The 17,445-nt window shown below is 36.8% G+C and overlaps 1 protein-coding gene across 1 annotated transcript in view; it reads right to left on the bottom strand.

The window, feature by feature from the left end:
• slc4a3 (solute carrier family 4 member 3) overlaps nt 1-17,445 on the bottom strand; it is an 87,575-nt gene that overhangs the window by 55,607 nt on the left and 14,523 nt on the right. The window contains exon 2 of the mRNA XM_073845678.1: nt 7,023-7,179. Coding sequence (XP_073701779.1) covers nt 7,023-7,179 — 157 coding nt within the window. The remainder of the gene's footprint in view (nt 1-7,022; nt 7,180-17,445) is intronic.

Here is a 17,445-nt window from a genome sequence, read left to right as displayed (position 1 = left end):
TGATTCTGTTTTCTAATAGAGTTTCTAAAGGTTTAATTGTGTTTTAAGACAATTTTGTTCCCCACTATACAAATAAATGACTAAAAAACAGTAATGTTGAATAAGGGTTGAATAATTATGACATAGCTGTGCTATTTAAAAATCCTAGAACTCAAAAATATTACATTATATATTGACATTATCACTTTTTAATATGCCAGTAATCTGTTATAGATGTAATTTTCATAAAGTCCTGGATCTTCAGAAAAGCTTGTATTTATAAAGTACTGCAGTCTCTGCGGGGTTGAATAATTTCGATTGCAACTGTAGATATCATGCTTGGTTTGAACTGCCTTATGTAAAGGATTACTGCAGACTGATATGAACAGCTGTAGATAATTGGTTAGCTGGGACAACTGTCAATTATACAATTCAGCACTACTATACAAACCTATTTGACCGGAGAATGGCAATCAATCAGAATCAGACCATCAATAAGAATGAAGTATTCGAGACAGCTGTGTAATAAGCAATGACTGAGTCTTTTAAAAGGTCACAGATAACAAGGCTGCCATAGTAACATCCTCTCCAATGCTAACATTAGTTAGTTTCTCTCACTCAAACATGTTTATTGCCAGATATCTCCTATTTCACAGGCTTAAATCTTGCATGTTAATTTTAAAATGTACATAAGCACTAAATCAATAAATAAATAAGATGATTTTTTTTTTCAAATACTTCACACACTATTGTTCAACTGTTTGGTTAGTAATAATTAAAAAAAAAAAAAAGAAAGAAATGAAAGGCGTCCTATTATGCTTTTTCACTTTTTGAATTTTAGTCACTATGTTGTGTGTATGTTCAAGTCAAAGTCAAAGTCAAAGTCAACTTTATTGTCAATTCTGCCACATGTACAGGACATACAGATAATTGAAATTGCATTACTCTCAGACCCATGGTGCATACAAGTAACATTAAATACAAACAGTAACATTAAATACAAACAGTAACATTAAATACAAGGTAGAATTTAAAAAAATATGAATAAATACAAATAAACATAATATATAAAATAAAAAACACAACATACAAGTAAGGGCACATGGTAGAGAGTGCAAACCATGTAAACATGTAAACAATATAGTGCAACAGAGCTTCTAATGTGTAAAAGTGTCAGAGCAGTCTTGTAACTGTCTATGAATAGTGTGAGGTAGTTAGCAGACCAATGCTGCACAAAGTGACTGGTGCAGGTCAGTGTGTGTGTGTGTGTGTGTGTGTGTGTGTGTGTGTGTGTGTGTGTGTGTGTGTGTGTGTCAGAGTTCAGAAAGTTTGTAGGGCAGAAGAGGGGAGTGGGGGCAGAGTAGGGAGAGAGTTGAGCTTCCTGACAGCCTGATGGGTGAAGCTGTCCTTCAGTCTGCTGGTCCTGGCCTGGAGACTCCGCAGTCTCCTCCCTGATGGCAGCAGGCTGAAGAAGCTTTGCATTGGGTGGGTGGGATCGGCTGCTATGCAGAGGGCTTTTTTGGTGAGACGTGTGCTGTAGATGTCTTGGAGGGAGGGGAGAGGGACACCGATGATTCTCTCAGCTGCTCTGACTATGCGTTGGAGAGTTTTTTGCCAGGACGCATTGCAGGCTCCAAACCACACAGTGATGCAGCTAGACAGGATGCTCTCGACGGTTCCTCGGTAGAATGTGTACATGATGGGGGCTGGTGCTCTTGCTCTTCTTAGTTTGTGGAGGAAGTAGAGACGCTGCTGTGCTTTCTTGGCCAGTGCAGTGGTGTTGTTTGTCCAGGAGAGATCCTCAGTGATGTGCACACCCAGGAACTTGGTGCTGCTCACTCTCTCCACAGATGCACCGTTGATGGTCAGAGGAGCATGCTGAGTGTGCACTCTCCTGAAGTCAACAACAATCTCCTTCATCTTCTCCACATTCAGAGAGAGACTGTTGTCTCCGCACCACGTGGCCAGGCGGCTCACCTCGCTTCTGTAGTTTGTCTCATCCCTGTTGCTAATGAGAACCACCACAGTCGTGTCATCCGCAAACTTGATGAAGAGGTTGGAGCTGTGTGACGGAGTGCAGTCGTGGGTCAGCAGAGTGAAGAGGAGGGGGCTCAGCACACATCCCTGAGGGGCCCCCGTGTTTAGAATGATAGTGCTGGATGTGTTACTGCCGACCCGTACTTCCTGTGAGGAAATCCAACAGCCAGTTACACAGTGAGGTGTTGAGCCCCAGCTGGATCAGTTTTTGTGTGAGCTGTTGGGGGATTATAGTGTTAAATGCTGAACTGAAGTCTATGAACAGGATTCGGGCATATGAGTCTTTTTTGTCAAGATGTGTGAGTGCTGAGTGGAGTGCAGTGGAGTTGGCATCATCGGTCGAGCGGTTGGGCTGATATGCAAACTGGAAGGGGTCCAGTGAGGGGGGAAGGACAGATTTAATGTGCTGCATGACTAGCCGTTCAAAGCACTTCATGAGGATGGGGGTAAGTGCAACTGGACGGTAGTCATTAAAGCAGGAAGGAGATGACTTTTTTGGTACCGGAATGATTGTGGTTGCTTTGAAACAGGTGGGGACGACAGCCTGGGAGAGTGAGATGTTAAAGATGTCTGTGAAGACATCAGTGAGTTCCACTGCACAGTCTCTCAGTACACGACCAGGAATGTTGTCAGGACCCGGAGCTTTGCGAGCGTTGATCCTGCTGAGGGATCTCCTCATACTGTCCGGGGACAGAGTCATCACCTGGTCACCGGTGGGGGGGGGGTCTTTTGTGCAGTGGTGCTGTTTTGCACTTCAAAGCGAGTGAAGAAGGTGTTCAGCTCGTTCAGCAGGGAGATGGTGCTGTCACAGGTCTGTGGTGGGGGCTTGTAATCAGTGATGGTCTGTATGACCCGCCACAGGCTCCGTGTGTCTCTGCTGTCATTGAAGCGACGAGATATTCCTCTGGAAAGGTTGGCCCTAGCTGGCTTCAGGCTCGCCTCGTCTTCAGCTCTGAAGGCAGAGTTTGGGCACAAAAAAGATCTACAAAGTTACAAATCTCAAAGTCCACTCTAAAGAGAGATATTTAGCTTTTTTTAAATTCCTTTTCAAGAACTACAACGAGCAGTTCCTTTGGACTACAAGCCTTGTTTTCTGGATGTTATGATGTCGTAACGTGGTCCATTCGAATATCATTAAAATAGGGGTGTGGCAGTACTGAAACGCCATCTAAGCTGTTCGCCAATCACAACGCACTGGGACATCTAACCAACAACAACACATTTTGTTTTTCGGAAGGTGGGCCTTCATCAAACCCAGAACTAATCGAGCCATTTGTGCCAGCCTGGGGAGAAAGCTATTGTAATAATGTAAATTATGTGAAAAATAATGCGTTTTTTGAACTATCAAGCATGAGAGTATGTTCTAGTACACCCCCAAAACAAAATCAAGACTTTGTAAAAGAGCATAATAGGACACCTTTAATACTTTTATTCAGTAAGGATGCATCAACTTGATCAGAAGTGACAGTAAAGACATTTAAATTTCAATAGATTTAGATTTCAATTTCAAATAAATGTTGTTCTTTATATTAACTTTATATTCAAATGCAGAAAAAATGCCGCCTTGGAATGACAAGGTTCTACTGTATCTGACATTTTTGTCAAAACTGAGTTATTTACAAAGTCTTATTATAAACTTATTTACGTTATGTAATGTTTCTTTTGTAAGCTGTGTACATTTTGGGTCTTTTTTTAGAAAACAAGAAAACACTCAAACAATCAACAGAAGTCTATGGAGCTCAAAAACTTTAAAGGGGTGCTATTATGCTCTTTTACAAAGTCTTTATTTTGTTTTGGGGGTGCACTAGAACATGCTCTCATGCTTGGTGGTTCAAAAAATGCATTATTTTTTTACATAATTTACATTATTACAATATTTTTTTCCCCAGGCTGGCACAAATGGCTCGATTAGTTCTGGGTTTGATGAAGATCCGCCTTCCGAAAAAACAAAATGTGTTGTGATTGGTTAGCTGCCCCAGTGCATTTCAATTGTCTAAACAGCTTAGATGGCGTTTCAGTACTGCCACGCCCCTTCCCAAAGCAGCAAGCTAGATTAAAGTGATTCTTACATTTTAAATAAGGATATTTGTCTTACAAAAACACATCAAGACCCCCCCCCCATACACACACACACACACACACACACACACACACACACACACACACACACACACACACACACACACACACACACCTAACTCTAACCCTAAAAACTAAATATCTCCCTTTGGAGTGGACTTTGTAGATGTTTTTTTTTAATTTATTTTTTTTATGCCCAAACACAAACCACACACTGGCTATTTTTTTAAAGCTCAATATGTCAAAAATGCTCAGATAGAACTTAATAATTTCAAGGCGGGAAATATTAAGCAGCATAACTGTTTTCAACAATAGTATAGAATGATTAGAATGTTTTCTGAAGGATCATGTTAAACTGAAGACTGCAGTAATGATGTTGAAAATTCAGCTTTGCTATAAATGAATTACACTAAATTATTAAAATACAAAACAGCTGTTTTGAATAATATTTCACGATATAACATTTATACTGTATATTGATCAAATAAATGCAGCCTTGGTGAACATTCAAGGCTTCTGTTTTGGAATAACACTGATGAATTGTGCACAATAAGGATCTGGAAAGTTAAGTAATACGGTCTGTGTAAGTCTGTGAATTTCATGCTGACTGTCTTGAGTAGTTTTAGCAACACAGAGAATGTGCGATTTGTCCTCCAGCAGCTCTGTGTTCAGGGTGCCTCTCGGCTCCGCTGTGAATGAATCACAGGCTAGTTTACACCTCCTACTACTGTCGTCGCATGTAGATGGAAATGTGGGCCTTGATTTATCAGGGTCCGGAAAGCGACTGGCACAGACGCAGCCCCACAGGAGGCCTGGGAATCTGAGAGAGCCATTAAAAGTCTTGTCTGTACTTCTGAGGCTCCCTCCGAGAATTACATATCTGGACATGGAGTCTTCTAGCAAAATGACAGTTTGAAAACATTTTAAAGTTTAATAGCTTTTAATAAAGTATGTATATCTTTTGGAAGCGGGTCACTAGCGGTCAGCACTACATGCATCTCTTAACATTGATGTGTATAACTACTAGGGATGCACAATATGAAATTTTTTACCGATACCGATAGCCGATAATTAAGTCCTTCTTGTGACCGATACCGATACCGATACGTTCATATTTTTATCTGATAATTTTGTGCACCCAGGAGAATACAAAATCTGAGATAAACTAATGAAATGTATATTACTATATTATCTTCTTATTGATCATATTATGAATGTGTGCAGCAACCAAATCGTACAAGGCGGGGAATAAAACATCAGAATCGAGATAAAAACATCAACTTTTCAGAATGCTGCAAGCCCAACGCAGGTCATATGACATGAACCAACCAATCAGCTTCACCCATTCCCTTAATAACATTGAAAGCACTGCCAAGGTGGAGAAACAGCTTATCATAGCTGTACAGAATAACCATTTTTAAATAAATTTAATAATATGGTAGTAATAATATGGTATTATGGTAAGTAATATGGTAATATGGTAATAACTGAAAAGCTACGCAATATCACGTTCAAAATCGCGGATGAATCACATTCGATTTTGAACCGATATTGCGTATAGCTTTTCAGTGATCTACGGCTCAGTGTTTTAAATACCGCGCCATCTGAACGCACGTGATGGAGATTTACTACTAATCACAGAACCGGCTTTACTGATGACATACGCATAACAATCGCATGCGATTTATTGCACAGCCCTAATAATAACATAAATTACTAAATTTAATAATAATAATAACAATAATAATTTAAATACATATTAATATAATACTTGTTCTGCCTCTGTTAGAGGCTGTGTACAATTTATGATGGACATTTGCATTGACCAATATTATATTTTTTGTGATGCTTTAATGTTCGGTATAAGTTTCATTTTCGCCTGCCGCTAGGTGGCAGTGTGGACTGTTATTTTAACGTGTTTTCACGAGTGACGCATATTAGGTAAAGGGAAGCAGCGAACTCGTGATGCAGCGAGCCTTGACATGTTTGTGCCGCATTCTTCTTCTAAATCCTTTTGAAAGCACTGGCTGTAAGTTCATTTAAATCATTAATATGTCCAGTTTATATTGCAGAAGCGTATGTTCAGTTTAAAGGTGATGTAATTAACTATGTTTGTGATTGCCGATCTCAAATTGCACTAGTGCTCTGCATTGAGAATGCTCCTAACTAGCGATGTATCTGTATTTTATTTGTTAGATAATTTTCTATATATTTTTTTCATTTCATTTACAGTTTTACTCGGTTATTGGCCGCAAAGTGATTGTGTAAACCACACATTGAACTATTAAAGGAGCAAAGCGCTCAAATCCTGGCTCTTGAACAGAGTTTGGCTTGCTGTTTATTTATATTACACGCTTAGAAAGCAAAACGTATAAAGAGAACAGTACAATACTAATATCAGTATAAATAATAATTGCAATACTACTATTATTATTAATCAAAATCAAAATGTTTGATAATAATCTACATTACTAATTTATATTATTACTATTATCCTACTATTATATTACCACATTACTCATTTATATTATTACTAATTAATGAATTAATAATAATAATAATAATAACCATTATTATTATTATTATTATTATATAATTAAATTAATATTATTAATAACATAAATTACTGAATTTAATAATAATAATAATAATAATAATAATAATAATAATAACAATAATAATTTAAATACATATTAATATAGTACTAATATCAATATAAATAATAATTGGCATACTATTATTATTATTATTATTATGATGATTAATATTATTATTATTATTAACTAAAATCTAGTCTCAAATGACCACTAAACTTGTGATCAGAACAACAACAGATGTCAAACCTTTTCTAAACCAACATGACATGGCGATTATCCACCCAGGAACTGTTTAAAAAGCACATATAAGCGGTGAGCTACAGTACTTACACTCAAAGTCTTTCTCATTGTAGCTGCGGCCCATTTTGTCTGCGCCATTGATGGCAGACTCAGTAATGATGTCCCCAAACCTCTCCACAGACAAGGCCTTCTCCCATTCCTCATCTTCTTGTCCTGCTGTGGAGCCCTTCTCTTCTTCTGACAAAACCTGCAGACAAAATCATGTGAAACCACACAGTAAGTGCCAGACAGATGTTCCACATGCTAAAACACATTTGAGGAAGTAAGGGAAATAAACTTGAGGCCAAATGATTCCTTCTGGCATGCTCTGGAGAGTTTGAGCAGTTACAGCCAGATGTTTTATGTTCGCTCAGCTTGAACCACAACCACACGTCCATTAGCGCTTAGCCAGTGCACCGCAGCTCTGGATGGGTTATCAACCATGTGTCATTATTTGGCATTTGACTGGCGTTACTTATTTGAAAAAGTAACTCAGATATCCTGTTTGTTGTAGCGTATGTCTTGAGTTGAAGCTCCGTCGAGTTAAACTATTATTTTCTATTTTTAAATCTAAAAACAATTCTATACAACATCATTTTTGTTTTACATAACATGTGAATATACCCCCGGTTGTGTTTTACAACAAAAACAATCGGAACGCCTTGTTATCATTAGTTTTTATTTGCTTTCCCGAATCTGCTACTAAGTTAGCTTATAGCCCGTTTAGCATTTGCCAGCGTGGTTGCGGCTAATCTTGAATACATTGTTTATTCTCTATTCACATACATTTCAACTGTTTACTCACTGTTACTTGCTTTAATGGCGAATTTGTGTCTACCTTTGAGTGCAGGTGAAGACACGTTCGAGTAGGGCTGGGCGATTTGGCCTAAAATCAAAATCTCGATTAATTGAACATTTTAACCCGATTACGATTAATGAACGATTATTTTATTCATTAATAAAATTATATTTAATTATATTTAAATATTTATTTTTTTGCCCTCATAGTTCACTGACAAGTTTTGTACAGTAAATATGCGCACATATTACAAGTGAGAGATTTTTGAATGAAGGGTGCACACACTATCTACTATCTATGTTTTTTTATTGAACATCAGTGTTGAACAACTGAAATTAAAGCACACACTGCTTAAAATGAAAAGTCACATTTTTCTTAAATTAGTGAAAATAAATAACTTGCACTTTTGGAAACAAAATAAATTTATAAAATAATAATAAATATTAAAAGTAGAAAATAAGCAGTATCTCTTCTAAATAAAATTACTCTTGTATATCCTACAAATACTTTTTACTGTATAAATACTGTTTAAGCTCTCCATCGACATGTTGGCGGAATAACGCAACGTAACGGAGCGGGATCACGTGACTCCACACGCAGTAGTGTTCTTAAAGGGAAAGTAATTGAAATAATTGACCTGGAAAAATTTGATCGATTATAGGTTCTGAATGTCGATTTCGATTACTTTTCGATTAATCGCCCAGCCCTACGTTCGAGCTGCACGCGGTGCGGGTCGAGCTGGAAGCCGTGGAGAAGCAGATCCAGGGGTTGCTGACCAGGCAGATTGAGTTGCAGGAGAGGAAGACTGCACTCGAATCTGCCCGGGTAAGTATACAGCACGATACTAACACCCTCATCACCTCTACTCCATGTGCTTCTCTTCTCACCACGGACCCTGGGTGCAGCAGCAGAGGAAGACGCGAGCCAGGCCCCGGGCGAGGACCTCTCCCCCTCCGCCGCCTCCGGTCTTCGAGATCTCCACCCGGAACCGCTACGCTCCCCTCCACGAGACGGAGCGCGACGCTGTGATCGTCGGAGACTCCATCGTCCGGTACGTTCGTGCTAACTTAGCTAACGGTAAAGTGCACACTCGCTGTTTTCCTGGTGCTCGCGTTCTCGATGTTTCTTCACAGATACCTGCCATCCTGAAGGACGATGTGAGCGTCGGTGCGATCGTCCTGCACGCGGGGGTGAACGACGTCAGGCTGCGGCAGACGGAGGTCTTGAAGAGGGATTTCGGGGGCCTGATCAAGACGGTACGCAGCACATCGCCCGCGACGAAGATCATCGTGTCAGGACCGCTTCCCACGTATCGACGTGGACACGAAAGGTTCAGTAGACTTTTTGCTCTAAATGAATGGTTGTTGTCATGGTGTAAAGAACAGAAACTGCTCTTTGTTAATAATTGGAATCTTTTATGGGAGCGTCCTAGGCTTTTCCGTGCTGATGGCCTGCACCCCAGCAGAGTCGGAGCAGAACTCCTGTCAGACAACATCTCCAGGACGCTGCGCTCCATCTGACTAGTAAGCAAATCTTCAAATAGTTGCGAAGATGGCTTTTGTTCTGCACATTTAAACGATAGTACTGGTGCTGTCCTATCTATAAAGACTGTGTCTGTTCCTCGAATTGTGAGGTCAAAACAGAAATTTAATGCAGGATCTAGAAAAAATCTAATCGTGATTAAACCAGAAAAATGCACAATAAATGAACAAAAAAATTTTTTAAAGCTTGGGCTCCTAAACATTAGATCACTTGCACCCAAAGCACTTATTGTAAATGAAATGATCACAGATAATAGCTTTGATGTACTCTGCTTAACTGAAACTTGGCTAAAACCAAACGACTATATTGGTCTGAATGAGTCTACTCCACCAAACTACTGTTATAAGCATGAGCCTCGTCAGATTGGTGGTGGCGGTGGTGTTGCAACAATATATAGTGATATTTTCAATGTTACTCAGAAAACAGGGTACAGGTTTAATTCATTTGAAATACTTCTACTCAGTGTTACTCTGTCAGATATGCAAAAGAAATCTCTCCTATCTCTTGCTCTGGCTACTGTGTATAGACCTCCAGGGCCGTATACAGATTTCCTAAAAGAATTTGCAGATTTCCTCTCAGACCTATTGGTTAATTTTGATAAAGCATTAATTGTTGGAGATTTTAACATCCATGTTGATAATGCAAATGATGCGTTAGGACTTGCGTTTACTGACCTAATAAACTCTTTCGGAGTCAAGCAAAACGTCACCGGACCCACTCATCGTTTTAATCATACACTAGATCTAATTATATCGCACGGACTTGATCCTACTGATATAGATATCGTACCTCAAAGCGATGATGTTACTGATCATTTCCTTGTATCGTGCATGCTGCGTATCACTGACGTTAACTATATAGCTCCGCGCTATTGTCTGGGCAGAACTATTGTTCCTGCTACCAAAGATAGGTTCACAAATAACCTGCCTGATTTATCTCAGCTGCTCTGTGTACCCATAAATACAAATGAACTAGACAAAATGACTAGTAACATGGGCACTATCTTCTCTAATACTTTAGAAGCTGTTGCCCCCATCAAGCTAAAAAAGGTTAGAGAAAAACGTACTGCGCCATGGTACAACAGTAATACCCATTCTCTAAAAAAAGAAACTCGTAATCTTGAGCGTAAATGGAGAAAAACTAACTTAGAAGTTTTTAGAATTGCATGGAAAAACAGTATGTCCAGCTATAGACAGGCTTTAAAAGCTGCTAGAGCCGAATACATCCACCAACTCATAGAGAAAAAAAAAATAAAAAATCCAAGGTTTTTATTTAGCACAGTGGCTAGATTAACAAATAACCAAATGCCACCCGACCTAAATATTCCTGCACAGTTTAATAGTAACGACTTTATGAATTTCTTTACTGATAAAATAGACAACATCAGAAGTACAATAACAAATATAGATACTACAGCAACCGATACTTCAGCATTATTCATTACACCCAAAGAAAAACTGCAGTGCTTTACAACTATAGAACAGGAAGAATTAAATAAACTTATCACCACATCTAAACCAACAACATGCCTATTAGATCCTGTACCCACTAAATTACTAAAAGAGTTGTTACCTGTAGCAGAAGTACCGCTTCTTAATATTGTTAACTCATCGTTATCTTTAGGTCATGTCCCAAAACCATCCAAACTAGCGGTTATTAAGCCTCTTATTAAGAAACCACAGCTAGACCCTAGTGAATTGGCAAATTACAGACCCATTTCTAATCTTCCATTTATGTCTAAAATTTTGGAAAAAGTTGTCTGCTCAATTGTGCTCCTTCTTTCAAAATAATAATCTCTTTGAAGAATTTCAGTCAGGTTTCAGGCCCCATCATAGCACAGAAACTGCACTTGTAAAAATCACAAATGACTTGCTACTTGCGTCAGATCAAGGCTGTGTCTCATTGCTAGTTTTAGTGCTGCGTTCGACACTATAGATCATGACATACTTATAGATCGATTACAAAGCTATACAGGTATTCAAGGGCAGGCTCTAAGATGGTTCAGATCATACCTGTCCGATCGCTATCATTTTGTTTATTTAAATGGGGAGTCATCGCAGCTAACACCAGTAAAGTATGGAGTGCCACAAGGATCTGTCCTAGGTCCTCTGCTATTTTCAATTTACATGTTACCCCTTGGTAATATTATTAGGAAATATGGGATTAGTTTCCATTTTTATGCTGATGATACTCAACTATATATTTCAACAAGACCAGATGAAACTTCTAACTTAGCAAAATTAACAGAATGTGTTAAAAATGTGGAAGACTGGATGACCAATAATTTTCTACTATTAAATTCAGATAAGACCGAGATATTACTTATTGGACCGAAAAACAGTACACAGAATCTCTTAAACTGCAATTTGCAACTAGACGGATGCACTGTTATTTCCTCTACAGTCAAAAATCTGGGTGTTATATTAGACAGCAACCTGTCTTTTGAAAATCATATTTCTCATGTTACAAAAACAGCATTCTTCCATCTTAGAAACATTGCCAAGCTACGGAACATGTTACCTGTTTCTGATGCAGAAAAGTTAGTTCATGCATTCATGATGTCTAGACTGGACTATTGTAATGCACTACTAGGTGGTTGTCCTGCTTCTTCAATAAATAAGCTACAGGTAGTCCAAAATGCAGCTGCTAGAGTCCTTACCAGGTCAAGAAAATATGATCATATTACCCCAATTTTACGGTCTCTACACTGGCTGCCTATTAGGTTCCGTATCACTTACAAAATATTACTTCTGACCTATAAGGCCCTTAATGGTTTAGCTCCTGCATACCTAAATAGTCTCCTTCCATGCTACAATCCCTTGTTATTATTAATAATAATAATTATTATTATTATTTGCATTACTTAATTACATTTATTATTATTATTACCTTTACTACTACTACTACTACTACTAATAATAATATTGACACTATTAATAAAAATAAATATGCACAATAATCTTTTAAATTACTAATTTACATGACTATTATTAGTATTGTTAAAATGTTAATTTAAATACAAAATAAAATATTCATATCAATATTAATAATACAATTGTAGTAATTATAATATTATTATTATTATTATTATTATTATTATTAAGGATAATGATAATATTAATAATAACAATATTATTATTATTTATTATTATTATCACAGCTGCTGCTGGTACTACTACAATTAATTATAATAAAATAATAATAATAATAATTACTACTAAACTACATTCACTATTACTATTATTATTATTAAGAATAAGGATAATAATAACATTATTATTATTCATATTATTATTATCACAGCTGCTGTTAATATTACAATTAAAAAAATATTATTATTATTATTAATAATAATAATAATAATAATAATATAATTTGCATTACTAAATTACGTTATATTATTATTATTATTACCTCTACAACTAATACTAATAATGCTAATATTAATATAATTAAATATATGCATTAATCATTTACATTACTACTTTACATGATTATTAATAATATTATTAAAATGTTACATTTAAAAAGAAATCATCAATATTGCTAATACAATTGTAGTAATAATAACTGTATTAATATATAGTTATTAACAGTATTATAACAGCTACTGCTGCTACTTCTACAATATATTATTATTAATAATAATAATTTGCATTACTAAATTAAATGTATTATGATTACTATTTTTAAGGTAATAATAATAACATTTTTATTATTAATATTATTATAACAGCTGCTGCTGCTAATGCTACAACAAATTTTAATCATAATAATCATAATTTGCATTAGTAAATTTAATTTATTATTATCATTAATAATAATAATCTATGTTAATATATTTCATTATTTAATAATAATAATAATAATAATAATAATGTTAAGCATTAATAATAATAAAATAGAATACTAATTATTTTATATTATAATACTATAATATTTAATAAAATATTACTACTACTACTAAACTATAACTGCTACTACTACGATTAAAAATAATAATACATGTATATTAAATATTAGTACCATCTGGATGGACTGGATTTTTGTTATTACTGGATACAGTATTTGATGCCTAATAATCAAAATCATAAAAAAAGGGAAACACTGCTTTTAAAAACACTGAAAGAGCATAGACCAATATCTTGCCATATCAATGCTACATTTTCATTAAAATAATCTAATTTTGACTCATTTTCATATAATCAAAACAAAACCCTTTATCAATGAATTTTGGATGAGGCACTGGAAGGACCAATCGTATTTGAGCTCCCTTGTTGCCCCGCCCACAGCTCCACCTATGGGAGGCATTAACATTTGGCTAGTGAGTAGAAGGCTTTGAAGAGCGAGGGTGGGATAAAGCAAGCTGACAGGCTACAAGGCTCGCAGATCAGTCTGAGTAAATGCCAGTATGTCAGCAGGAAGCCGACAGCAGCCCTGCAGCTCCCCCATCAACAACCACAACTGCATTCAACAGCACCTCTGTCATGTCGGACAAGCAACAAGACGCAGAACGGCCAACTGAACACGGCAAGCATAAAAGCCAACAAACAATTTACTCTGACGCACTAAAACAAACAGGATTTTTTTTTTTTTAAATAGCCACATTAGCTTTGATTCTTCAGCGAAATAATCTCACACGGCACGGGCAATCGTCAGGCCTCTGCATAATTAACCAGAGCAGATGGGACAAATTCGGCAAAACTGAAATGAGATGGACGAACGAGGCACTAATTAAAGGAAACAAAGTCTTTTTTTGTTGGTTGTGTCCCTCGGCTTTGCGTAAATTAATGAGGACAACATTTCATTAAGCTCTCGGCGTCTACATGCTGTGTGCCGCTCTTTTATCACCGCTGAAATGCTGACTTTAATGAAGACACTGACCTGTGAAGTCAAATGATAAACGGCTTGCTCTCACAATAACGGGAGACTTGGAAATGAGCCAGTGAGGGAAGCAGACAGAGAGGATGCTGGGAAAGGCCACTCTGCTGTATCACGCCATTTCTGCACTTTCATGTCCACTTTTCCAACCTCTCAAATGTCTCTCCAGCAGAGCTTTCTGTCTGTGAAGCATGTGTTTGTGTCTCAAACCTGTCAAAACATTTTACCAAAATCAATTGGAGGAAATACAAAATTACAACCAAAAGCCACACAATGTGGCATTGTACCAGTATTTTATGTTACGAGTTGTGTATTCCAAGTTGTGTTTCAAAATAAAATGGCAGCCCCATAGTCCAAAATATAGAGGTACATCTCAATAAATTAGAATGTCCTGGAAAAGTTCATTTATTTCAGTAATTCAATTCAAATTGTGAAACACGTGTATTAAATAAATTCAATGCACAGACTGAAGTAGTTTAAGTCTTTGGTTCTTTTAATTGTGATGATTTTGGCTCATATACAAAAACCCACCAATTCACTGTCTCAACCAATTATAATATGGTGACATTCCAATCAGCTAATCAACTCAAACTTCAAAATAGTCTTTCAGTTTGGTTCACTAAGCTACACAGTCATGGGGAAGACTGCTGATCTGACAGTTGTCCAGAAGACAATCACTGACACCCTTCACAAAGAGGGTAAGCCACAAACATTCATTGCCAAAAAAGCTGGCTTTTCACAGAGTGCTGTATCCAAGCATGTTAACAGAAAGTTGAGTGGAAGTGTGGAAGAAAAAGATGCACAACCAACCGAGAAAAGGCCACTGTCAAAGAAACCTGGGCTTCCATACCACCTCAGCAGTGCCACAGACTGATCACCTCCAAGCCACATGCCAAATTGAGGCAGTAATTAAAGCAAAAGAAGCCTCTAACATGAATTGAGTACATATACAGTAAATGAACATACTTTCCAAAAGGCCAACAATTCACAATTTTTTTTATTGGTCTTATGAAGTATTCTAATTTGTTGTGAATTGGTGGGTTTTCTAAAAGTTTTAAAAGTACCAAAGACTTAAACTACTTCAGTCTGTGTGTACTGAATTTAATACACGAGTTTCACAATTTGAGTTGAATTACTGAAATAAATTAACTGTTCCACGACATTCTAATTTATTGAGATGCTCCTGTATATAAAACCATGTGTGTTTTTTTTAATAACGTAAATTTTTCATTGTTTTTCTACTTCATATTTCAATATGAGACATTAGCTATGTTATATTAAGCCATACAGGGCTTCATACATGTCTGTCTACCACGTGTTTACATAGAAAAACAATGGAATGGAAAAACGCATTCTGTATGAACAGCCCACTGCAGTAATAAGAGTTTCCTTCAAGAATAACAGCACTGAGAAAATAAAAAAGTATTATTCTATGACTTTCTGGGCAGATCGCATTTTTTAAATGAATTTCTGTCAATCATCAACTGGTTAAAAAAACATCTACCACCCTATTTGTTTTGACTTGCATTTTGGGACTTTATCCCAAACCTCACATAACTTACACCCTTATTGTATTACAGTAATGGTTAGAATATACTGTATTGTTTTATGATAATAATCTAATAGCTTTTTGCTTTCTTTACATAAACTCAAAGACATCTGGATGCATCTCAGTGATGCAAATTTGGAGGGGGAAATGTGTCATAAAATTAATGTCCCAATGCGATGTAACATTATCCCCTTTCTCTACCTCTCTATTTGGTCACTCAGTCTTTGTTTCTCTGGTATAATTGCCCCTTTGTAATTACCATAATGTAACAAAAGAACAAAACAAACAAACAACGAGGGGCTTTTTAGAATATTAGTTTTTGAACAGCATTTCCCACCATTTCTGTTCTCAATGAAAACGAGGGACCCAAACAGCATTTGCTCTTCCAGTTCTCTAATTGTGCAAATGTTAATGGCTGGAGCGAGAGAGTCTGAGTGCAAGCGCTCCCAATAAAGGTTACGGATTGCAGCTCTCCTTATTTCAACTGTGAGGTGCACAGAATGACAATGGGAATTCAGTGAGGGCTGACAAATGTGTTTGCCTGCTGCTAGCAAAGCGCTCTGGGTAAACGGTAGATAGAGTTACATACGTCACAGGTGGCTGCCCGCTCCGGCGAGAAGGACAGCATGATGTCAAAGCTTCAGTAGTCAATATTAATACAGTTAAATGTAATAACTCTGTGTTCATTACATTTAAAATTGTTCATAAAGTAAATAAATTAAAGCTGCGATCCTGAAAACCATATATTACCTGAGTCAACAATTTCAGTTCACAGTCTGTATTGAATGTGATACAATTCACAATTAGTGTTACATGGTAAAAATGACAAGGAATGTTGTTTTATTGAGTTGTCTTTGTGAGGTACGAGCAAAAACAAACATACAACGCTTCCACTGTAGCCTGATAAAACAAACAAACCTTATATCCTGTTCGGAAGTCCTGATTCAAAAATCCGCTCCGAAATTCTGATCTAAATCAAAAGATTTGCAAGCCAGCTCTGAATTTACGATCTAAATCAAATGATTTTTAAACCTGTTTAGAAGTCTAGTTTTGCTATACGCTTTGAAGTCCTGATCAAAGGATTTGAGAACTATCTCTGATGTTCCACTCTAAATCAAATGATTTGCGAGCCAGCTTCGATGTTCCGATCTGAATCAAATGATTTACAAACCCGTTTAGAAATCTGGATTCAAACCCGCTCTGAAGTTCCGATCTACATCAAATGACTTGTGAACCTGATTCCTGATACACAATTCAAGTCCTGATTAAATGATTCGATAACCCGCTCTGAAATGCTGATCTAAATTAAATGATTTGCAATATACACTCTTTGAAGTTTTGATCTAAATCAAATGATTCTGCGAACCCACTCCGAAGTTCTGATCCAAATTAAATGATTTGCGAGCCGGCTCCGAAGTTCCGATCTAAATCAAATGATTCGCAATCCCACAAATCCCGATTCACAAACCCACTCCGAAGTTCCGATCTAAATCAAATAATTCGCAAACCCGTTTGAAACTCTGATTCACAAACCTGCTCTAAAGTTCTGATCTAAATCAAATGACTTGTGAGCCAACTCTGAAGTTCTGATCCAAATCAAATGATTTGCAAGCCCACTCAGAAATTCCGATCTTAATCAAATGATTTGCAAACCCGTTTGAAACTCTGATTCACAAACCTGCTCCAAAGTTCTGATCTAAATC

This window comes from Garra rufa, chromosome 8, assembly GCF_049309525.1.
Source record: "Garra rufa chromosome 8, GarRuf1.0, whole genome shotgun sequence".
NCBI lineage: Eukaryota > Metazoa > Chordata > Actinopteri > Cypriniformes > Cyprinidae > Garra > Garra rufa.
This window is presented reverse-complemented; position numbering and strand designations above follow the sequence as displayed.